This window comes from Hevea brasiliensis, chromosome 14 (assembly GCF_030052815.1).
Source record: "Hevea brasiliensis isolate MT/VB/25A 57/8 chromosome 14, ASM3005281v1, whole genome shotgun sequence".
Taxonomy (NCBI): domain Eukaryota; kingdom Viridiplantae; phylum Streptophyta; class Magnoliopsida; order Malpighiales; family Euphorbiaceae; genus Hevea; species Hevea brasiliensis.
This window is the reverse complement of record NC_079506.1, coordinates 85,224,294-85,250,079: the sequence shown is the minus strand read 5'-3', so window position 1 is coordinate 85,250,079 and position 25,786 is coordinate 85,224,294. Positions and strand designations below refer to the sequence as shown.

The following is a 25,786-nucleotide window of genomic DNA, read 5'->3' as shown; positions in this document are numbered from 1 at the left end:
CATTTCGAAAAATTTAATTTAATGTGTAAATAATTTTCACAACAATGATAAAGATGTCATGATAAAGATGTGTATAGCATGTGCAGACATACGAGTAAAAACAACAAAATAATTTTAAAGATATAATCTCATATTTACTAACTCTTAAAACAGAAAATTAAATTGCAAGTTCTCTATAAATAATAAATGATAGTATGTTATAAATAACAAAACTAAAACTAAACTTTAATTTCGGAATTTATAACATTTTAATAAATAGAATTGCCATTCTGTATCATCAAGTTCTTCATTCGGTTCCTTTACAGTGTGGAGAACATGGCCATTTTACTCTTTGTATGGTGCCATTTAATAATGCTAATGCTATCCTAATTTTTTTTATACGTAATTTTTTTAAAAAAAATTATCAAAAATTAAAATCACTGTTGCCTTCTATCTTTGCAAAATGGACAAGGGAAAATAGAATAGTGTTGAAGCCAATAAAATCCATGCCTTGGTCTTCACGGCCGCACTTTTCTCGATAGAAGCAAGTATTATAATGTATTTGTATAGAAGATAGAAAAATAAAAGTTCCATAAAAAAAAATGGTGAAAGAAGAGTGTTTGTTTGCTTCTTTGGTCTTCGGTCTTCATGTCCTACAGACATTACAAACAAATAACTCATAATATACAAATTATTTTTCCTCTCTCCATTCGGATTATAAATACCAAATGGTTACTCTGATTTTTTAATAACTCAACTTTTCAACTTTAGCTTTCCACTTAAAGAGAATGGCTAGTCTACTATGGTTTGCTCACTTTCTCTCCTTCCTTTTGTTTCACTTGCGTTTTCAAGCTGGTTCTCCTCTACCTTTCTCTTTCAATTCCTCCTCTGCAGCCATGCCGTGCCAACATGACCAGAGTCTTGCCTTGCGCCAATTCATGAAAACCTTTTCTATTAGAAGTAATGCCTCTTCCTGGGATTTCCTTTACCCCAAGCCTTATCCCAAGACAGAGTCTTGGAAAGAGGGCACAGATTGCTGCTTGTGGGATGGGGTCACTTGCGAAATAGAAACAGGTAATGTAATTGGCCTTGACCTTTCTTCTAGCTTGCTCTATGGTACCATCCATTCTAATAATTCTCTTTTCCTCCTTCCTCATCTCCAAAAGCTTGACCTCTCCAACAATGACTTCAACCAATCTCAAATTGTGCCTCAATTTGGCCAGTTTTTGAATTTAACGTATCTTAACCTAAATCACTCTGTTTTTGAGGGCCAAATTCCACTAGAAATTTCTTATCTGCCTGCTTTGGTTTCGCTTGATCTTTCTAGGAACTATGATTTGATACTTGAAACCTCTATTTTTAACGAGCTTGTTCAAAACCTAACCCAGTTACAGCAATTGGACTTGAGTGAAATAAACATGTCCTTGGTCGGACCTAGTTCCTTGATGAATTTGTCTTCTTCTTTGACATCTGTCAAACTCAGCGAATGCCAATTGCAAGGGAAATTCCCAGATATCAGTCATCTATCCAAATTGGTTTTATTGGACCTCTCCTATAACAATTTTAGTGGTGAGATTCCATCCTCATTTGAAAATCTTAAACAGCTTGATACTTTATACCTTTACAACAACAATCTCAATGGTCAAATTCCATCCTCACTTGGAAGCCTTAAGGAACTCTCTTCATTGGTCCTCTTCGACAATGATTTAAATGGTGAGATTCCCTCCTCATTTGGAAACCTTAAACAGCTTCATACTTTGTACCTCAGCAACAACAATCTCAGTGGTCAAATTCCATCCTCACTTGGAAGCCTTAAGGAACTTTCTTTATTGATCCTCTCTGGCAACAAATTTAATGGTGAGATTCCCTCCTCATTTGGAAACCTTAAACAGCTTGATATTTTGGACCTCCACAGCAATAGTCTCAGTGGTCAAATTCCATCCTCACTTGGAAGCCTTAAGGAACTCTCCTTAATGGACCTCTGCTCTAACAATTTTAATGGTGAGATTCCCTCCTCATTTGGAAACCTTAAACAGCTTGGCATGTTGTACCTCCATAACAACAATCTCAGTGGTCAAATTCCATCCTCACTTGGAAGCCTTAAGGAACTTTCTTCGTTGATCCTCCTCGACAACAATTTTAATGGTGAGATTCCCTCCTCATTTGGAAACCTTAAACAGCTTCATATTTTGGACCTCCGCAATAACAGTCTCAATGGTCAAATTCCATCCTCTCTTGGAAGCCTTAAGGAACTCTCTTCATTGTTCCTCTCTAAGAACAGATTTAATGGTGAGATTCCCTCCTCATTTGGAAACCTTAAACAGCTTAATATTTTGGACCTCCGCAACAATAGTCTCAATGGTCAAATTCCATCTTCACTTGGAAGCCTCAAGGAACTTTCCTCATTGGACCTCTCTTATAACAATTTTAATAGTGAGATTCCCTCCTCATTTGAAAACCTTCAGCAACTTGATGAAATGTATCTCAACAACAACAATCTCAGTGGTCAAATTCCATCCTCGCTTGGAAGCCTTAAAGAAATTTCTATTTTGGATCTTTCCTATAACAATTTTAAAGGTGAGATTGCTTCCTCATTTGAAAACCTTAAACAACTTCAAATTTTGGACCCCTAAAACAACAATCTCAGTGGTCAAATTCCTAATTATTTTACAAACTTCAAACAATTTTACAGGTCCCATCACTTTCCAAGGAAGCAGGCTTTCAAGTTTAGTGTACCTCGATTTATCCAATAACTTGTTACATGGCCGAATTCCAAGTTCAATTTTCAAATTTGCGAACTTGAGTGTTCTCATTCTTTCATCCAACAAATTGATAGGAGAAGTTTCTTCTGCAGTTTGCGAGCTAAATTCTCTTGAAATTCTTGACTTGTCAAACAATAGTTTAAACGGCTTCATACCACAATGTTTGGGAAATTTCAGCGACAATCTTTCAGTATTGCACTTGGGCATGAACAAATTCCATGGAACCATCCTTGAAACGTTTTCAATAGGCAGCAACTTGAGATATTTGAACTTCAATGGCAACCAATTGCAAGGGAGAATCCCACCTTCCATCTCCAATTGTATAAATTTGGAAATTTTAGATCTCGGAAACAATAATATAGATGACACATTCCCCTATTTTCTGGAAACACTTTCGAAGCTACAAATTCTAATTCTAAAATCCAATAAATTCCATGGTTTGGTGAAAGGAACCTTTGCCAATTATTCGTTCTATTCGTTCTCAAAGCTACGAATTTTTGACCTCTCCAACAACCTGTTTAGCGGACCTTTACCTGCAAAGTATTTCAATGATTTCAAGGCAATGATGATCTTTGATTTGAATATGAAATACATGGGGGCACCAAATTATTCTTCTTATGATTATTCTGTGAGTCTGACACTAAAAGGCTTAGAGATTGAGCTGGTGAAAATCCAAACACTTCTTACATCCATTGATTTGTCGGGCAATAAATTCACAGGGGAGATCCCACAGTCAATTGGAAAACTTGAATCACTTAAGTTGCTTAACTTGTCTCACAATCAACTCACAGGCAATATTCAACCATCATTGGGGAATTTGAGCAATTTGGAATCATTAGACCTTTCTTCAAATCTTCTTGTTGGAAGGATTCCAATGCAATTGACATATTTGACATTTTTGGAAGTGTTCCAGGTTTCACATAATCAACTTGAAGGACCTATACCTGAAGGAAAGCAGTTCAACACATTCGATAACACTTCATATGAAGGAAATTTGGGATTGTGTGGATTTCCGCTAGAAAAATGTGACAATGGGGAGAGGCAACAACCAACATCATCAAAAGAAATTGATTCCAAGTCTAAAATTGGATTTGGATGGAAAGCTATATCGGCGGGGTATGGATGTGGAGTAATATTTGGTATTGCAATGGGATATGTTGTGTTTAAAACAAGAAGACCTACATGGTTTGTGAGGATGGTTGAAGGTGAAGGGCATCGAAAACTAAAAAGATTTAGCAATTAATGTTCAAAGAGAAACTTTTCAATGTGACTGGTGTTTACAGGTAATATTTTGTGATATTTCTTGCTTTGCATATAATTTCAGGTTAATTAGCTTTCTTTTTTCTCTCTTTTTATATAAATATACTTAAATTGTTTTTTAGGAAATAAATTATTCTTATTGTTAATTAGCACAACATTTGATCTTATTGTTTTAAGATTTTATCCATTTACCATGAATTTCTTACAATTCTTTTTTTTTTTTTTTTGAATTTTCTACCTTGTCATGTAGATGAAGAATAACTAAGAAGATGCAGCCAAATGAAGATACAGTCTTAGATGCGTACACATGTGAATGTGGGGGCAAATCTAGCACAATTGTTCTATCATGTATAAATTTATCTTGTTATGCTTCCCTCTTTGTCTCTGTTTTCTACATATATAAGTTTTCTTTAATAATGAAAGTTTTTGTATGTCTAAGATTGTGATGCGCCCCAACCGCAAGTGCACGGGTCGTACAAGTAATATAGAAAAGATATCATTCCCACGAGGATTTGTGTTAATGATTGAATTTTTGATATAAAAAGTTGACTAAATTGAACTATTTTTGAAATTAAAGCAAATAATTGATGGGTATTGGAGTATGAAATATATATGTGCAAAATTAATAATCTATTCAACTATGTAATGATTTAACTAAATTTGCATCAAATTAAAACAAGCAAATTCAAATATGGTAAGATTTAAAATGGCAAGTAATTAAATTCGATTAGAAATTAACAATGATAAAAAAGGCGATTCCGGAGTTCGGGATTTCAATTCAAGCTATTTTGGGATTTTAAATTGGTTATCCAATCTTGTGAAACTTATGGGTTTTAAGGAGATTAATTCTTAAATCCTTTGAATACCCTTTCGAGTGAGACAAAGCGTGCCTTAATCAATCTAATCCTACTTTCGTGGAGTTAGAGTTAATCAAGACCCATTAAGTTCCTTAATTAATCTGTAAATCCTCTTAATCCTTAGTCTATTTCTAGATATAAGTTAATTAAGTCAAATTTCTTGATTATCTATCACAAGGCCTTCTCCTTTCGGTGCCTCAACCATGGATTAAGAACATCACTTAATGGGATCCTACGCTAAGCATGTCATTAAGCACACAAGAAATGAATAAAACTCATTAAGACCACAAAATATGGATTACCCAATCAAAATCCACAAAATATCTCAAATATTACATCCCTTACTCCAGAATCTATTGAAAACTACTCACTATCCATAATATTTATAAGATATTCTGAGTTTATATGGAAATAAAGCTTTAATCTAAACTAAGAAACAAAAAGCTCAACACTAAAAATGTAGGAAAAATATAAGAAAAGAAAGAAATCTCCAAATCTGGTTGGAAATGGTGTGGGAGGTGATTGTGACTATTCAGTTGCTGCCTACCCTTTCCCTTTTCTTCCTTCTTTTTTTTTCTCTTTCTAAAATGGAATATGGGGCTATTTATAACTTTTTTTTCTGACATGGAGCCCTAAAATAGTGTGTTTGATGTGAGATTTTCTGAGGAAATCTTCTGCCAGCTCATTAATGAAGTCTTTGTGGGACTGCATAAGTGGACTGCATAAGTCATGCAGTCCCTTATGCAGTTTTCGGCTGGTTTCTGGTTCACTTATGCGAAGCTGCATGACCAGGCGCATAGGTTATGCACAATTCCGTGAGATTGCATAAGGGAGGTGTGAATCTGCATAAGCTATGCACTCTCCTTATGCACAATTCGGCAGGTATTGGAACAATTTTTCTTCTCCTTATGCAGATCTGCATAACTTATGCGGCAAGTTATGCGCAATTTGGTCAAAGCATATTTCAACTTTGAAACTTGTTTTTGACATCTTTGGCTGTAGAAGTCACTCCTCAATGGCAAAATTTCATTTTAGTCCTTCAAAAACACCATTTTTCCTACAAAACAAAGTAAAAATTACAAATTAATTCAAAATTGACAATTATGAAAAACTAACTAAACAACTAATGAAATTAGTTAAAAGTGACTAATAATCAAATAAAATGGCTATGAAATTAAACCTAAATGATTATGCAAATTGTATGCATCAGATTGGGAACTTGTGTTAGATTTTAATTTCTGTTTTGTTATCGTTGAGCTATAGTCTGACTGTATATTCCTTTATTTCGAATGAAACCCCGATTTGAGCTACAATATATCAATCTTGGACTATATTTGCCGTTTGTTGAACAAGGATTGGTAGGTCCATTTTCAGCATATTTATCGTGAGGCCAACTTATGTGCTGATTGACTGGCACATTATGCACATTCCTTTCTAGCTGGATTGATGCGGTTGCAAGAGGCTCAGAGTAGATTCTTTAATTGTTGCAGCATGCGTGACTTTATTTTGTTTTTCTCTCTATTCTTTTTCTGTAAAAATGAAGATAATAAATTTGTCTTATTCAAAACCTAACCAATCTAATTAAGTGCAATTGACTTACTGCTGTTCAATTGAATCAAATCACCGAGGTCACACACAACATTTAAACAGGTCTATCCAAGCCCCCCTTCAAGATTTGGGATCCCATTGATCATAAACATGGCTCTCCCAATTTGCACCCATATGGACAGGTCTAATGTGAGTACGTAAGCAGCCCAATCAAAAAGAAATTTCACTCCATTAATGGTGATGGGGCAAGGATGGTGTAGAATATTGTGAAGAGTGGGCCTTGTGCACCAATAGAGGAGACTATGGCTAGGCGGATTGCTTGTAATTTGGGAGCTTGTGATGTGTACAGGTTGAACTTTGGAGGTTGCTACGTGGTTTGGAAATTGTGTTAGATTTTAATTTCTATTTTGTTATCGTAATTAGGCCAGATCCAGAGCTTAAGTTTGCCAATGAAGTTCGGAAACCACAGAAGCTTTGCATTCGTGGAGTATGTTATAAAGCAAGAGGCACATAATGCAGTTCAAGCACTCTCAAGCACCCATCACTATGGTCGACATTTGGCCGGGAGAGAGCAAAGGAGAGCCCTAAACAGCTGCTAAATTTATTGAAGAGCAAAATGGCTTGCATAATCCAACTAAGTTACCAAAGGAAAGGGAGCACATGGCTGTCTTTGGATGAAGGAGCGATGAAGCACAACTACATTTATTAATTTGTCTCTAAAAATTTTTCCTCCTTTGAGAGTAATAATTTTATGAAATTTAATATTTAAAATTTATTTTACCACAAATTATGAAAATAGATTAAATGTTGGAGCACAAAAAATTTAATTTTGTATGGTATAAAAGTTGTCTCTATTTATTTTATCGATTAAATGGTTAAAAAAATTTAAACATTTGTCAGTTCTGCAAATTGTTTTTATTAAATTTATTGTCAAAAATTGAAAGTAATATGAAAGGTTTAGAATCAAATTGGTAATGCTAAAATGTTGGACAAAAATTGAAAAAACTTAGAAAATTTTAGATTTTTTTATTCATTTAGCCTATTTTATCCCTATAAAGTCAAAATTTTGAAGTAATATTTAATATAATAATCATAAGTTATTATTTTAAATATTAATTAATTTAAAAATATCTCTACATAATGCATACATTTAAACTTAAGGTTCTAATGTATTTCCACTTTGGATTAGGCGACAAACTAATTAATAAGACTAATCATGCCTTAATAAGGACAGCCTTTTAAATATTAGTCCCACATTTTAAAAGAAGAGACCGCTCCTCCACAAGTGACTATAATTTGAAACAGATTAAAAAAATAATAATAATAAATTTATCTTTATGAAATAATGGATCTTTATCAGATAATGGGAGTAAAATAATTATTTTAAACACAACGCAAGAGGATGATGATTAACAGGGCTACTCATGTTTTAATAAGGACAACCTTTTTAAATGTTATTCTCATATTTTTAGAGAAGTGTCTACCCCTAAAAGCGAATATAATTTGAGGTAGATGAAAAAAAAAAAGTGAGATGGTGTGTCTACTTCTACTGTGGCCTGCTCACTTCTTCCATTTGTTTCACTTGCATTTTCAAGCTTCTTCTTAATTTCCCTTTTTTTTTTTTTTTGACTTCCTCCTCCTCTGCAATGTTGTGCCTTCATGATCAGAGCCATGCCTTGCTCTGTATCAAGAAAACATTTCCATTAAAATTTGAAAGGGCTACAGTGTTGACACCATAAATTTGGGTTTTGCAATAAAGGGTGAGAAAACTGTTGGGCTTGGGTCCCTCCTATGTGGAGAGCCCATTTTGTTGAAGTCCACAATCATTTTGGCCCATTAGGGCTACACACACACACACACATATATATATGTTTTCTTTCTGTTACACATTTACAGCAGCCCTATTCTCACTTTTGACAGTTCAAAGACATTAGAAAAGTGGAAAAAAACAGAGAAGTATTCTACAGAATTTTCTTTAGAAATTTTCATGGAGGACAACTCACATTTCTGAGATTTATGAGCTTGTTTACGGTTGAATCAAACTTAAATTTGGTCTGTAGCATCTTCACATCTGGTTCTTCATTGTGAACAGTGAAGATCTTGTTTGGAGCTCTAGTTCTAATGCTTTTGGTTGCTTGAATAATTACTGTTTTTATTGATTCTCAGCACAAACTAGTTTCACCATTTACAGCAATCGAAACGTCATTTGTGGTCTGATTGAGCTGAATTTTGGTGGGCACAGTGGGGACATATTTTTCTTTAATTTGGACGGTGGAGATCATTTTTTGACAATTAGAAAGTGTTCAATTTGGATGGGCAGCAGCTGTGTTTTGGTGAATTCTCTCCAAAACTTTGTTTTCTCTTGTTAATTCATTTGAATTGTCTTGAGATTTTTGGTTGAGAATTGTTTATGGTATTTGTAATTGCTGAAAAACTTTATTGTGATAGTGGAGTTGTTTCAATTGGACCAAGAGAGGTCCTGTGGTTTTTATCCTTCACTTTGAAGGAGTTTTCCACGTAAAAAATTGCCTTGTTCTTGTGTGATTGATTTGTGCATCTGTTGAGCAGCTTATTATTGTGATTATTTGCTACATACATACCCAATTGTTGTTCTTCATAGGTTTACACAAGTGGGAAAATTTTTTTTATTTAAATTGTTGTCCATTTACTTCCTATCAAACTGGCATCAGAGCTTGGCTCCTTGAGTGATTGCCTTGTGTAAAACAATGGAAGTTAATACAAGTAGAATGATTTGTTTCAATAGCACAAACTATCACTTGTGGAAAAATAAAATGACAGACCTTTTATTTGTGAAGTCACTGCATTTGCCTATACTTGCTAGTCAAGAGCCAGATTCTAAAAGTGATAAAGAATGAGATTTTGAGCATGAGCAAGTATGCAGGTTTATTCAGCAATTTGTTGATGATAATGTTTATAACCACATTTGCAATGAAAAACATGCTAGAAACTTATGGAATAAGCTTGAATCATGCTTCAAAGAGTGGTAATAACAAATTATTTTTGCTGAACAAAATGAAGCAGTTGAAATTTAAAGAAGGCCGTTCTATAGCTGACTATTTGAATGAGTTCAGGGGAACTATCGATTAGCTGTCTAGTATGGGCATAAAATTGATGATGAGATTCTTGGCCTTTGGTTGCTTAATACTCTACCTAATTCTTGGGAGACTTTTTAAGTATCACTTATAAATTCAGCTCCTAATTGTGTTGTCTCCTTCGAAGCTGCTGAGGGAGGTGTTCTAAATGAAGAAATGAGAAGAAGGTCTTAGGCTTCTTCATCACATACAAAGGTTTTGGTTACTGAAAGCAGGGGGAGAAGTAAAAGTAAGAGTCATGATCAAAATAATAGAAGCAGAAGCAAGAGTAAATCAAAGTCAAGGTATAAAACCTTAAATGTCATCACTGTGGTAAAACAGGGCACATCAAGAAATATTGTTTCAAGTGGAAAAAAGAGAATAAAGCTAAGAAAGGCAAGCAAGAAAGGACGGGTAATGATGATAATAATGATCATGTCAACACTACTACTTCAAATGATTTGGTTGTTGTTTATCATGAAAACATGGTTAATGTTGCCAGCAATGAAGTTAGTTGGGTATTTGATAGTGATGCTTCATTTCATGTTACATCAAGGAAGGAATTCTTTACATTTTATACTCTAGGTGATTTTGGGGTCTTGAAGATGGGTAATGATGGAATGTCAAAGGTAGTGGGCACTAGAACTATTTGTTTGGAGACCAACACTAGAACAAATTACTGCTCAAGGATGTCAGACATGCACTGGATGCTCGATTGCATTTGATCTCTGGTAGTAAACTTGATGATGATGCATACTCTGGCATGTTCAATGATAGGCAATTGAAACTCATTAAAGGTTCACTAGTTGTGGCTAGAGGAAAGAAGTCTTCGAGCTTATACTGGTTGCAAGCTTTAATCTCTACCAATCTTGTGAATGTAGTTGAGAGAGATAGTTTTTCATAATTATGGCATAAGAGGTTGAGTCACATTAGTGAAAAAGGGCTTAATTGTCTAGCTAAGAAGAATATGCTTTTAGGATTAAATGCAAAGATAGACAGACGTGATCATTGCTTGATTGAGAAGCAGAGAAGGGCATCCTCCTTTCAAGAAAAAAGATTTGCTTGAGCTGGTACATTCAGATGTTTGTGGTCCTTTAAAGGTAAAGTCATTTAGTGGTGCACTTTATTTTGTGACTTTTATTGATGATTGCTCAAGAAAGCTTTGGGTTCATGTCTTGAAGTTAAAGGATCAGGTGCTTGATGCATTTAAAGAACTTTAAGCTTTTGCTGAAAGAGAATGTAACACCCTAGGCAAATCCCACGTCGACAAAACACGGGAGAGATGCTGGGTTTGTAAGTTGATGGTTTGTAACTCCTAGTAACGCGTTTTAAAACCGTGAGGGCTTCGGCCCAGAGCGGACAGTATCACTAGTGGGTCGGGCCATTACATTTGTGGTATCAGAGCCGCTCCGCGTGCAACCTTGAACGATGGTGGGGCAAACCTCAGCGAGGACGCTGAGTCCCATAAGGGGGGTGGATTGTAACACCCTAGGCAAATCCCTCATCGACAAAACACGGGAGAGATGCTGGGTTTATAAGTTGGTGGTTCGTAACCCCTAGTGACGCGTTTTAAAACCGTGAGGGCTTCAACCCAGAGCGGACAATATCACTAGTGGGTCGGGCCATTACATTTGTGGTATCAGAGCCGCTCCGCGTGCAACCTTGAACGATGGTGGGGCAAACCTCAGCGAGGACGCTGAGTCCCATAAGGGGGGTGGATTGTAACACCCTAGGCAAATCCCACATCGACAAAACACGGGAGAGATCTTGGGTTTATAAGTTGGTGGTTCGTAACCCCTAGTGGCGCGTTGTAAAGCCGTGAGGGCTTGCCCGAGGCGGGCGATATCACTAGTGGGTGGGCCATTACATTTGTGGTATCGAGCCTCTCGCGTGCAACCTTGAGCGATGGTGGGGCAAACCTCGGCGAGGCATTGAGTCTCATAAGGGGTGGATTGTAACACCTAGGCAAATCCACATCGACAAAACACGGGAGAGATCTGGGTTGGCATCTCTCCGTGTTTTGTCGATGTGGGTGTTGCAATCCACCCTTATGGGACTCGGCGTCCTGAAGTTGCCCACCATCGTTCAGGCGTGAGCGACTGATACCACAAATGTAATGTGATCTTGTCGCTGGCAGCCTCGCGATTTAACGGCGTCTGCTGAGCTCCAACCGACATCTCTCGTGTTTTGTCGATGTGAATTGCCTGTACAATCCACTTACCAGTTCCTGGCGTCAAAGTTACAAACCATCAACTACAAACCAGCATCTCTCCGTGTTTCTTCGATAATTTGCCTAAGTATTCTGAAGAGAAATAGGAAAGAAGCTTAAATGTATCCAAACTGATAATGGTGGAGAATATTGTGGGCCTTTTGATGTATATTGCACAGAACAATGTATTAGATATCAGAAAACACCTCCAAAGATTGCTCAGTTAAATGGTTTGGCAGAAAGGATGAACAAAACATTAATATAGAGAGTCAAATGTTTACTTTTAGATGCAAAATTGCCTAGATCTTTTTGGGGTGGGGCATTGTGCACTGTTCCACATTAATCAATTTAACTCCTACTGTTGCATTGGAGGCTGATGTTCCTGATAGGGTGTGGTATGGTAGGGATGTTACCTATGACCACTAACGTGTTTTTGGCTGTAAATGCTTTGTGCATGTCCCTGAAGATGAGAGATCCAAGTTAGATGCCAAGACAAGGCCATTCATCTTTATTGGCTATGGTCAAGATGAGTTTGGCTATAGGTGTTATGATCCAATTGAAAAGAAACTTGTTAGAAGCCGTGATATGATCTTTGTAGAGGATCAGACCATTGAAGATATTGACAAGGCAGAGAGGTCAAAGTCTGAAACTGATGGTTTGATTGATTTGGATAGATATGCCTAATGAAGTTAAGGTTGATGTGCAAAATAATACTCAGAATAATGAAGCTGAGGGTGAACATGAAGTTACAGATGAGGTAGATTCTCCTGTACATGAAGCAATTGATGATCAATAATAAACACATGTTGAGCAACCTGAATGCTACCAAGAAGCTATTGAGAGTGAGCAGAAGGTAGAATGGGTTACAGCCATGAAGGATGAAATGCAGTCTTTGCTCCATAATCATACCTTTGAACTAGTTAAGCTTCCCAAAGATAGAAAAGCCTTGAAGAAATGGTGGGTCTTTAGGGTGAAGCATGAAGAAAATTCCTCATTTCCATGATACAAAGCTAGATTGGTTGTTAAAGGCTTCAGTAAAAAAAAAAGGATTTGATTTTGAGGAGGTCTTATCACCAGTGGTCAAAATGTCATCAATTCGAGTCATTTTGGGTTTAGCTGCAAGTCTTGACTTAGAAGTTGAACAGATGGATGTGAAAACAACTTTTCTCCATGGTGACCTAGAGGAGGAAATTTACATGGAATAGCTTGCAGGTTTTGTGGTAAAAGGAAAAAAGAATTGTCTGCAAATTGAAGAAGACCTTATATGGTTTAAAATAAGCGCTCAGGTAGTGGTATAAGAAGTTTGAGTTAGTTATGGTTCAACAAGGCTATAAGAAGACTACTTCTGATCATTGTGTCTTTGTGTAGAAATTCTCTGATAATGACTTTATCATTTTGCTACTGTATGTTGATGACATGCTCATTGTGGGTCCTAACTCTTTCAGGATTGATAGTTTGAAGAAAGAGTTGAGCAAGTCCTTTGTAATGAAAGATTTAGGACCAGTGAAGCATATTCTTAGCATGAAGATCATCCGTGACAGAAAATGCAAGAAGTTATGGCTATCTCAAGAAAAATACATTGAGAATGTACTACAGCGATTCAATATGGCTAAAGCTAAAGCTATAAGTACACCTCTTACTACATCCTTTAAATTGAGCGTCAAATAGTCTCCTTCTAGTGAGCAAGAGAAGGAAGACATGTAAAGAATCCCTCATGCATTTGCAGTAGGGAGTTTGATGTATGCTATGATTTGCACTAGGCTAGATATAACTCATGCAGTTGGTACAGTTAGTAGATTTTTATCTAATCTAGGAAAGGAGCTTTGGAATGCAATAAAGTGGATATTAAGATATCACCATGGTACTTCTAGTTTAAAAAAGTGTTTTGGGTCTGACAAACCTATTCTCATTGATTATACAGATTCTGATTTGGCAGGTGATATTGATTCGAGAAAGTCTATTTCTGGGTATTTGATCACCTTTGCAGGGAGAGCTATGGCATGGCAATCCAGATTGCAAAAATGTATTGCATTGTCTACTACAAAAGCTGAGTTTATTGCAGCTATTGAAGCTTGTGAAGAGCTGCTTTGGATGAAGAAATTTGTGAATGAGCTTGGATTCACATAAAAGAGGTATGTACTATTTTGTGACAGTCAAAGTGCTATTCATCTTGGTAAGAATCCTACTTTTCATGGTAGATCTAAACATATTGATATGGGGTATCATTGGATTCGAGATGTTTTTGGACTCCAAAGTGCTTGAGCTTGACAAAATACACACCGATGATAATGGTTTTGATATATTTACAAAAGTTCTACCAAGAATGAAATTTGAGACATGCCGTTTGATTGCCAGTTTGGCAAATTCCTCGACATAGTCGGGAGCGGGAGAATTGTTGGGCTGGGTCCCTCTTATGTGGAGAGCCCATTTTGTTGAAGTCCACAATCATTTTGGCCTATTATATATATATATATATATATATATATATATATATATATATATATGTTTGCTTTCTGTTAACACTTTTGATTGTCCAAAGACATTAGAAAGGTGGAAAGAAACAGAGAAGTATTATGCAGAATTTTCTATAGAAATTTTCATGGTGGACAGCTCACATTTCTCGGATTTCTGAGCTGGTTTATTGTTGGATCAAGCTTAAATTTGGTCTGTAGCATCTTCACATCTGATTCTTCATTGTGGATGGTGGAGATCTTGTTTGTAGCTCTGGTTCTACTGCTTTTGATTACTTGAACAGCTACTAATTTTATTGATTCTCCGCACATACCAGTTTCATCATTTACAGCAATCGGAAGGTCATTTGTGGTCCGATTGAACTGAATTTTGGTGGACACAGTGGGGACATATTGTTCCTTAATTTGACAGTGGAGATTGTTTTTTGACAACTAGAAAGTGTTCAATTTGGATGCGCAACAGTTGTGTTTAGGTGAATTCTCTCCAAAACTTTGTTATCTCTTATTAATTCATTTGAATTATCTTGAGATTTTTGGTTGATAGTTGCTTATGGTGTTTGTAATTGCTGTAAAACTTTATTTTGTAGTAGTGGAGCTGTTTCAATTGGACCAAGAGAGGTCCCGTGGTTTTTATCCTTCACTTTGAATGAGTTTTTTCACGTAAAAAAATTGCCTTGTTCTTGTGTGATTGATTTGTGCATCTGTTGAGCAGCTTATTATTGTGATTATTTGCTGCATATATACTCAATTATTGTTCTTCATAGGTTCACACAAGTAGGAAGAAATTGTTGTCCATTTACTTCCTATCAAAGACAAGTCCTGTTGGTTTGGTGATTTTTTTGGTGTTTATATATGTTTTTTGTTTGGCATTTTGAGATTTAATTTTGAAGGAAAGGTGATCCTAATCAATTGCATCATGGAAATTGGTAAAATTTTGATTTTTTTTTAGAGAAGTCGGTGCTTTTTGGCTTTTGTAAGAATGAGAGTTTAAATGTGACTGAGGTTAATGGTAATGCAACGCTTAAATATGGAATTTTGTGGGAAAGATTTTACTTAGAGCCTATTAAATGGATAATTTCATCTTTATTTATATTGGTTTTCTTTGGAATATTTCATTTGCAATAAAACAATTTAATTGAATTCTCACACAATTTTGATTTTTATTTCTTTTAAAATGAAAATTTTTTATTGAATTCTTTTATTCCAAATATGAAAATTAATTAAAAAGAAATCAATTGGATTGTTTTGTTGTAAAATTCTGTTTCCAAACAAGGGGATTAAGTGAAGCTCATGAATTTTGTTGATGCAAAATAGATTGATGTTTTATCTTTTTTCTGTTAATATTGTTTGATAGATAATTTGATTAGTATCTTTTTTTTTTTCTTTTTCCCCCTTGCTTTATAAGCTGCGGTCAGTGAAGAAAAAAGTACCATCACCTATGAAGGTGTGAGTGTTTTTTTTTCTTTCATTCGTTCCGATAAAATTGTTTAGTTAGCGATCACATTGAACCGGTATCAAAAATCTAATAATTTGAAACTAAAAATTGTTTATGAACTTATGTGCAGTCCCTGAAGCAAATATGCAAACATTCCCACCAAATAATAATGGAGGAGGTAGCAGCCGGGGTTATCAAACTCTTGGAAGTCCACCGGATATGGTGTTTAAATATTTTATTTCCATGGTTTTGAATGAGTTATCGTGGATTATTAAGCTTGGTTATGTTCTTGCTTTTATCCTTGGCAATTCTCGCTATTATTTATTTTTTTGTGAATCATTTTGTGGATCAATAATATATTTTTGTAATTTACTTTCCAAAATAACAATTCTACCTTGAGGTAGCCGAGACTGAGTCTTGGTCATATATTTTGTTATGTTTAAGCAAATAGGTTCTCAAAAACACTATGCAAACAATGACTTGCACATTATATGCAGAATTCGTACACACATTACATTCACATTCCTTTGCATTAGATTAGAGCTTTGCTTTTTTACTTCTCTACAAATTTTTTTAGCTAATGTATGAACAGGGCATTTGGTTGGCCTGGAAACATGAAAAGTAATAGCCTGATAACATCATCTTTGTGGTGAAATTCATGAAAACTGAAACTATTGAAGAATTTCTCCCATCGTAGTTTTACTTAGCATAACTGTATGCTCATAGGCATTGTGGCTATAAATGAGGAATGCCATTCTTATATTTTTTCCCCTTCACAATATGTAAGATTTACATCATCACTAAAATAGATATATATCCTAGGCTTAGAAATGTTATGATTATGTGCAATCTGTTTTGATTAATTAAAATACTAAAGTTAGAAATTGCACATTTAAGTATTGTAAGAAGTTCAAGGATAATTAATACAATAAAAAGTTCAAGGATTTAACTATATATTTAAATAAATCTGGAAATATTATGTATAATAATATTTGAAATAATTGATAGAAAAATCTATCTAGCAGTGAACCTTGAACGACATCAATGGTATCGTGCTTGGTCTCTTTCCATTGGAGAAGAATAATTTTCTTTCTTTTTTATTTATGTGTTGGTAATATCAACATTTATAATTAAAAAGACAAGTAATACTTAATTTAATAGTACTAAAGTCGTCTTTAAAACTGTAAAGTTTTAAATTCCTATCAAAATCAATTATAAAAAAATTGCTAATAATGACTTGATATCCATCTAATTAAATACTTGCGGAAATAAATGTCATAAAAATTAAATTTCACTTTTATGCGTAAAGAATGGTGTAGAATATGATGAGGAATAGAGTTATCATTCAAATTAGAAATTGATTGAAATGTCTAATAATCAAGAAAAAGTAAAGTCAAACTTGAGAATCCATCTAATTATATGCTTGGGGAAATAAATGTCATAAAAATTAAATTTCACTTATTAAGCGTAAAAAATGGTGTAGAATATAGTGAAGATTAGAGTTAAGTCATCATTCAAATTAGAAGTGGATTGATATGCCTGATAATCAAACTAAAGCAAAGTCAAACTTGAGAATCCATCTAATTGAATGATTGTGGAAATAAAGGTCATAGAAATTAAATTCCACTTGTTATGTGTAAAGAATGGTGCAGAATATGATAAAGAATAGAGTTTTTTTTTTTTCTTTTTTTTATAAGCAAGAAATTTTATTAAATGAAATAAAGACTAGAAAAAATTTAGTCTGCATCATCTAGCTAAGCCCCGATCAGCAGACCTCCCTGATGCATCTTACCTAAAACAATGCTAAGTGAAAAAAAAAACCTGAAACATGGTACACTTGGAGCAAGACAACTAACAGTCCGAAAACAAAAATGATAACAAGTGTACATAACGCAAAGCTACAACCAGAGTCACAGTAAAGCAATTAACCAGGATGCACATCCATCAGACCAAAACGAAAGATAGCATGCAGTCCTTGACCAGTGTCAACTATAGAACCGCTATAAACTTACAGTTGCGGCTAAGCCATCATTCAAATTAGAAGTTGATTGATATCTCTAAAAATCAAAGATAAGTGAAGTTAGAAAATGTGTTTAACTTTAATTTATATGCACCTAAGAATTTGGTATACCATTATCACATACGAACAAAACCTTATTATGTCATTAATCATAGTCTTAGTGGCTCTATTCTGATGGAGATACTCCTCTATTTAAAAGTAGGTACATTTTAATTATAATTAAGATATTTGAAATTTGAATGTCTTTTTTCATTTTATAAAAAAAATAAAATCTCATATATATATATATATATATATATATATATATATATATATATATATATATATATATATAATTTGAGATTACAAACCAATATTTTCATTCGTATAACCTAATAAATTCAACGAAGTTAATCTTGTCGGTAAGGAGCTTCATTATTCTTTATCAATTAAATACTTAAAATACTGGTTTATCACCCGTATGGTGAAAGTTATTTAATAGAACGGGCTATCTCTTGCTTTGTGATCCACCAAATATTATATAGTCTTCAGACCTCCTACGAATAATTTATTAAAAAAAAGAAAAAAAATCCTAATCACTGCCTTGTGACATGTTACATTAACTGGTTAGGAGCTATTTTGCGTCATGGAACATTTGAACTTTAGCTCAATGTTAGTTGGATGGTGAGGACATTTTCTTTTTCAGCAACTTTGTCAAGATCTCACTTCAGTTGGTCCAAGGGATATCTTTCATTTTTATCATAATTTATGAAAGAAAAAATATATACTGGGGTTTTTCATTTATCATAATTTTTAATTAATTAAGAAAATTAAGTTCTCTGATTAATGTCTTGAAAATTACAGAATTAATGATATATCAATCTGCAAATTATGGGGTGATATCTATATGGAGTAAAATGTTATGATTATGTGCAATCCGTTTTGATTAATTAAAATACTAAAGTTTGAAATTGCACATTTTCGTATTTTAAGAAGTTCAAGGATAATTAATACAATAAAAAGTTGTACTGGGGAGGCCTGATGATCGAGGTTTAGATGAGTGAGACATGCTAAATTTTTCCTGGCTTTTTGATTAATAATATATATGCTTATAAAAAAAATTCAAGGATTTAACTATATATTTAAATAAATCTAGAAATATTATGTATAATAACATTTGAAATAACTGATAGAATAATCTATTTAGCAGTGAACCTTGAACGACATTCATTGTATCGTGCTTGGTCTCTTTGCATTGGAGGAGAATAATTTTCTTTCTTTCTTTTTTATTTTTTTTATATGTTAGTAACATCAACATTTATAATTAAAATGACAGGTAATGCTTAGCTTCATAGTATTAAAGTCATCTCTAAAACTATGAAGTTTTAAGTTTCAATCAAAATTAATTGTAAAATAGAAAAATGCTGGTAGTGACTTGAGAATCCATCTAATTAAATGCTTGTGGAAATAAATGGCATAGAAATTAAATTCCACTTGTTATGCTTAAAGAATGGTGTAGAATATGGTGAAGAATAGAGGTAAGTCATTATTAAAATTAGAAATTGATTGATATGTCTAATAATCAAAGAAAAACTAAGTCAAAGTTGAGAATCTATCTAATTATATGCTTGTGGAAATAAATGCCATAAAAATTAATTTCTAGTTGTTTTGCCTAAAGAATGGTGCAAAATATGATGAAGACTAGACATAAGTCATCATTCAAATTAGAAGCGAATTGATATGTCTAACAATCAAAGTAAAGCGAAGTCAAACTTGAGAATCCATCCAATTAAATGCTTGTGGAAACAAAGGTTACGAAAATTAAATTTCACTTGTTATGCATAAAGAATGGTGTAAAATATGATGAAGAATAGAGTTGAGTCATCATACAAATTAGAAGTTGATTGATATGTCTAATAATCAAAGAAAAGCAAAGCCAGAAAATGTGTTTAACTTCAATTCACATGCACCAAAGAATTTGGTCTACCATTGCCACATGTGAATAAAGACTTATTATGTTATTAATCAGAGTCTTAGTAGCTCTATTCTGATGGAGATACTCCTCAAATTAAAAGTACGTATATTTTAATTGTAATTAAGATATTTAAAATTTGAATGTCTTTTATCATTATATATATATATATATATATATATATATATATATATATATATATATATATATATATATAATTTGAGATTACAAACCAATATTTTCATTGCATAACCTAATAAATTGAATGAAGTTAATCTAGTGGGTAAGGAGCTTCATTATTCTTTATCAATTAGGATTTCGACTCTGCTAATTAAACCTTCATTATTTTATAATTGAAAATGACAAGTCTTTATCTCGAGAAAATGGACAAGAGAAAATAGAGTGTTGAAGCCTTTAAAACCCATGCCTTCGTCCTCGTAGTCATATTTGTCTTGATAGAAGCGACTTTTATAATGTATTACTATTTTTGTGAATCCTTTAGTAAGTGATACTCCTAAAAATTATATTCATTAGTAGTTATAAGTGTTGTTGAATAAATACATAAATGGAAATAATTCACTTCTATGATAAATTGGAAATATATATATATATATATATATATATATATATATATATATTAGAGAAATATAAAAACAAGTACAAATATATTAACTAAGTTACACCATACAAAATTTCTTTAATTTTATGTTTTATGTGTTTATTGTCTCAATTTTGGAGAGGAAGAAAGAGAGAATGTAAAATATCAATCTTAAAATGAAGAAAGTGAGAGAGGAGAGTATAAAAAAGAAAGAAATTGAGTGTCTAGGAGAAATCAAAGCACCCTGTAAAAGGATGAAGATGCTAGGTATTTGATATCTAACATAATTATGTACTAATTTATTTATTTTTAATGATATAGGATCGGATGTTTAATATCGTGTTAATAAATAATATTTTTTAGATTTCCGATTTCCTTAATTATAGCTAATTTACTAATTTTAAGATCATATTAAACTACTAGTACAGGCATTTAATTATATATATATATATATATATATATATATATATATATATATATATATAACCACATGTGCACTGTAATGCAAATTAAGTTGTATATCTCCTCATAGAGGAGTTGAGAAAACCTTTTTTGTTAATGTTTTAAAAATTAATATATAACAAAAAAAATATTAGCTAATAATAATAAACTATGCAAAGCTGTGATATTAGAGCATCTGATATTCAATTAAGATCAAAGTAAAAAGGCTGTAATTTGAAGTAGTCTTGTTGTTTAAACTAATCTAGAGTATAAAAATCTAATATCTTTTTTGTTAGTGTAAGGTCTAACTCTATTATAATCTTTGAAGAAAGAAAAAAAAAGTTCCATTAAAAAAAATGGTAAAAGAAGAGTGTTTGTCTGCTTCTTTGGTCTTCGGTCTTCACGTCCTACAGAATTGCAAACCAATAACTCATTATATAGAAATTATTTTTCCTCTCTCCATTCGGATTATAAATTCCAAATGGTTACACTGATTTTTTAATAACTCAAACTTTTCAACTTTTGCTTTCCACTTCAAGAGAATGGCTAGTCTACTGTGGCTTGCTCACGTTCTGTGCTTCTTTTTGTTTCACTTGCATTTTCAAGCTTCTTCTCTATCTTTTTCTTTTAATTCCTCCTCTGCTGCCATGCTGTGCCAGCATGACCAGAGTCTTGCCTTGCTCCAATTCAAGAAAACCTTTTCCATCACAAGTGATGCCTCTTCCTGGGATTTCCCTTACCCCAAGCCTTATCCAAAGACTGAGTCTTGGAAAGAGGGCACGGATTGCTGCTGGTGGGATGGGGTCACTTGCGACATAGAAACGGGTAATGTAATTGGCCTTAACCTTTCTTCTAGCTTGCTCTATGGTACCATCCATTCTAATAATACTCTTTTCTTCCTTCCTCATCTCCAAAAGCTTGACCTTTCTAACAATGATTTCAACCGCTCTCAAATTGTACCTCAGTTTGGCCAGTTTTTGAATTTATCATATCTTAACCTAAACTACTCTGTTTTTGAGGGCCGAATTCCACTAGAAATTTCTTATCTGTCTGGTTTGGTTTCGCTTGATCTTTCTAGGAACAATTATTTAACACTTGAAGCCACTACTTTTAATGAGCTTGTTCATAACTTATCCCAGTTACGGGATTTAGACTTGAGTGAAGTAAACATGTCTTTGGTTGCACCTAGTTCCTTGATGAATTTGTCTTTTTCTTTGACATCTCTCAATCTCCATTCTTGTTCATTGGAAGGCAAATTCCCAGATATCAGTCATCTATCTGTACTGATTTCACTTGATCTTTCTGATAACTATGATTTGATACAAGAAAGCACTTATTTTAAAAAGCTTGCTCAAAACCTAACCCAGTTACAAGAATTGGACTTGAGTGGTGTAAACATGTCTTTGGTTGCACTTAGTTCCTTGATGAATTTGTCTTCTTCTTTGACGTCTCTTAAAATAAGCAGAAGCCAATTGCATGGCAAATTCCCAGATATCAGTCATCTATCTGTACTGGTTTCACTTGATCTTTCTGATAACTATGATTTGATACAAGAAAGCACTTATTTTAAAAAGCTTGCTCAAAACCCAACCCAGTTACAAGAATTGGACTTGAGTGGTGTAAACATGTCTTTGGTTGCACTTAGTTCCTTAATGAATTTGTCTTCTTCTTTGACGTCTCTTAAAATAAGCAGAAGCCAATTGCATGGCAAATTCCCAGATATCAGTCATCTATCTGTACTGGTTTCACTTGATCTTTATGGTAACTATGATTTGATACAAGAAAGCACTTATTTTAAAAAGCTTGTTCAAAACCTAACCCAGTTGCAAGAATTGGACTTGAGTGGTGTAAACATGTCTTTGGTTGCACCTAGTTCCTTGATGAATTTGTCCTCTTCTTTGACGTCTCTTAAACTAAGCAGAAGCCAATTGCATGGGAAATTCCCAGATATCAGTCATCTATCCAAATTGGTTTCATTGGTCCTCACCCACAACAAATTTAATGGTGAGATTCCCTCCTCATTTGGAAACCTTAAACAGCTTCATACTTTGAGCCTCCGCAACAACAGTCTCAGTGGTCAAATTCCATCCTCACTTGGAAGCCTTAAGTAACTCACTTCATTGGTCCTCTCCTACAACAAATTTAATGGTGAGATTCCCTCCTCATTTGAAAACCTTAAACATCTTCTATTTTTGGACCTCAGCAACAGCAATCTCAGTGGTCAAATTTCATCCTCACTTGGAAGCCTTAAGGAACTCACTTCATTGGTCCTCTCCGACAACAAATTTAATGGTGAGATTCCCTCCTCATTTGGAAACCTTAAACAGCTTCATAATTTGCGCCTCCGCAACAACAGTCTCAGTAGTCAAATTCCCTCCTCATTTGAAAACCTTAAACATTATCTACTTTTGGACCTCGGCAACAACAATTTCAGTGGTCAAATTTCATCCTCACTTGGAAACCTTGAGGAACTCTTTAAATTGGATCTCTCCTATAACAATTTTAATGGTGAGATTCCCTCCTCATTTGAAAACCTTAAACATCTTCTAATTTTGGACCTCAGCAACAACAATCTCAGTGGTCAAATTTCATCCTCACTTACGAGGCTTAAAGTCGTCTTATCATTGGATCTCTCCTATAACAATTTTAAAGGTGAGTTTCCTTCCTCATTTGAAAACCTTAAAGAACTTCAAATTTTGGACCTCTAAAACAACAATCTCAGTGGTCAAATTCCTAATTATTTTACAAACTTCAAACAATTTTACAGGTCCCATCACTTTCCAAGGAAGCAGGCTCTCAAGTTTTGTGTACCTCGATTTATCCAACAACTTGTTACATGGCCGAATTCCAAGTTCAATTTTCAAACTTGTGTACTTGAGTGTTCTTATTCTTTCATCCAACAAATTGATAGGAGAAGTCTCTTCTGCAGTTTGCGAGTTAAATTCTCTTGAAATTCTTGACCTGTCAAACAATAGTTTGAACGGCTCCATGCCACAATGTTTGGGAAATTTCAGCAACAATCTTTCAGTATTGCACTTGGGCATGAACAAATTCCATGGAACCATCCTTGAAACGTTTTCAGTAGGCAGCAACTTGAGATATTTGAACATCAATGGTAACCAATTGCAAGGGAGAATCCCACCTTCCATCTCCAATTGTATAAATTTGGAAATTTTAGATCTTGGAAACAATAATATAGATGACACATTCCCCCATTTTCTGGAAACACTTTCGAAGCTACAAATTCTAATTCTAAAATCCAATAAATTTCATGGTTTGGTGAAAGGGACCTCTGCCAATTATTCATTCCCAAAGCTACGAATTTTTGACCTCTCCAACAACATGTTTAGCGGACCTCTACCTGCGGAGTATTTCAACAATTTCAAGGCAATGATGATCTTTGATTTGAATATGAAATACATGGGGGCGCCAAATGATTCTTCTTATGATTATTCTGTGAGTCTGACACTCAAAGGCTTAGAGATTGAGTTGGTGAAAATCCAAACACTTCTTACATCCATTGATTTGTCGGGCAATAAATTCACAGGGGAAATCCCACAGTCAATTGGAAAACTTAAATCACTTAAGTTGCTCAACTTATCTCACAATCAACTCACAGGCAATATTCAACCATCATTGGGGAATTTGAGAAATTTGGAATCATTAGACCTCTCTTCAAATCTTCTTGTTGGAAGGATTCCAATGCAATTGACATATTTGACATTTTTGGAAGTGTTTCGGGTTTCACATAATCAACTTGAAGGACCTATACCTGAAGGAAAGCAGTTCAATACATTTGATAGCACTTCATATGAAGGAAATTTGAGATTGTGTGGACTTCCACTAGAAAAATGTGACAATGGGGAGAGGAAAAAACCAACAACATCAAAGGAAGATGATTCCAAGTCTAAAAATGGATTTGGATGGAAAGCTGTATTGGCAGGGTATGGATGTGGAGTAATATTTGGTGTTGTAATGGGATATGTTGTGTTTAAAACAAGAAAACCTACATGGTTTGTGAGGATGGTTGAAGGTGAAGGGCATCGAAAGCCAAAAAGATTTAGCAATTAATCTTCAAAGGGAAACTTTCAATGTGACTGGTGTTTGCAGGTAATATTTCGTGATATTTCTTGCTCTGCATACAATTTCAGGTTAATTAGCTTTCTTTCCTTTTTTTTTTTTATCTCTTTTTATATAAATATGCATAAATTGTTTTTTTAGGAAATAAATTATTCTTATTGTTAATTAGCATAATATTTGATCTTCTTGTTATAAGATTTTATCCATTTACCATGAATTTCTTACAATTCTTTTTTTTTTTTTTTTTGAATTTTCTACCTTGTTAGGTAGGTGAAGAATAACTAAGAAGATGCGGCCAAATGAAGATACAGTGTTAGATGCATAGCACATGTGAATGTGGGGGCAAATCTAGCACAATTGTTCTATCATGTAAAAATTTATCTTGTTATGCTTCGCTCTTTGTCTCTGTTTTCTACATATATATAAGTTTTCTTAAAATAATGAAAGTTTTTGTATGTCTAAGATTGGGAACTTGTGTTAGATTTTAATTTCTATTTTGTTATTCTTGAGCTATATTCTGACTGTATATTCCTTTATTTCGAATGCAATTTGACCTACAATATATCAATCTTGTACTATATTTGCCATTTGTTGAACAAGGATCGGTAGGTCCATTTTCAGCATATTTATCGTGAGGCCAACTTATGTGCTGATTGACTGGCACTTTATGCCCATTCTTTTCTAGCTGGATTGATGCGGTTGCAAGAGGCTCTGAGTAGGTTCTTTAATTGTTGCAGCATGCATGACTTTATTTTGTTTTTCTCTCTATTCCTTTTCTGAAAAAATGAAGATAATAAATTTTGTCTTATACCAAACCTAACCAAGCTAATTAAGTGCAATTGACTTATTGCCATTCAGTTGAATGAAATCACCGAGGTCACACACCATATTTAAAAAGGTCTATCCAAGGCCCCCTTCAAGATTTGGGATCCCATTGATCATAACCATGGCTCTCCCAATTTGCGCCCATATGGATGGGTCTAATGTGAGTACGTGAGCAGCCCAATCAAAAAGAAATTCCACTCCATTAATGGTAATGGGGCAAGGATGAGATTAAGGCTTCCCGCCTCCATCTCCACTTCG

General features: G+C 34.0%; 2 protein-coding genes across 2 annotated transcripts; both read left to right on the top strand.

Moving 5' to 3' along the window:
* The first annotated feature begins 767 nt into the window (after window positions 1–767).
* LOC131173039 (receptor-like protein 53) lies at window positions 768–3,984 on the top strand. The gene is made up of 2 exons (XM_058134692.1): window positions 768–2,458; window positions 2,562–3,984. The coding sequence occupies exons 1-2, from the start codon at window positions 768–770 to the stop codon at window positions 3,982–3,984; spliced, it is 3,114 nt and encodes a 1,037-aa protein (XP_057990675.1).
* A 17,164-nt stretch (window positions 3,985–21,148) lies between these two features.
* LOC131173038 (receptor-like protein 9DC3) lies at window positions 21,149–24,694 on the top strand. The gene is made up of 3 exons (XM_058134691.1): window positions 21,149–22,730; window positions 22,827–23,275; window positions 23,391–24,694. The coding sequence occupies exons 1-3, from the start codon at window positions 21,166–21,168 to the stop codon at window positions 24,692–24,694; spliced, it is 3,318 nt and encodes a 1,105-aa protein (XP_057990674.1). The 5' UTR covers window positions 21,149–21,165.
* Window positions 24,695–25,786: the final 1,092 nt, after the last annotated feature.

Coding starts and splice junctions, on each gene's coding strand:
- LOC131173039 (XM_058134692.1), top strand. CDS start 768: ATGGCTAGTCTACTATGGTTTGCTCACTTTCTCTCCTTCCTTTTGTTT. Junction 2,459..2,561: donor CTTCAGCAACTTGATGAAAT/GTATCTCAACAA, acceptor TTTAAAGGTGAG/ATTGCTTCCTCATTTGAAAA.
- LOC131173038 (XM_058134691.1), top strand. CDS start 21,166: ATGGCTAGTCTACTGTGGCTTGCTCACGTTCTGTGCTTCTTTTTGTTT. Junction 22,731..22,826: donor TCCTCACTTGGAAGCCTTAA/GTAACTCACTTC, acceptor TTTGGACCTCAG/CAACAGCAATCTCAGTGGTC. Junction 23,276..23,390: donor CTCCTATAACAATTTTAAAG/GTGAGTTTCCTT, acceptor ACAATTTTACAG/GTCCCATCACTTTCCAAGGA.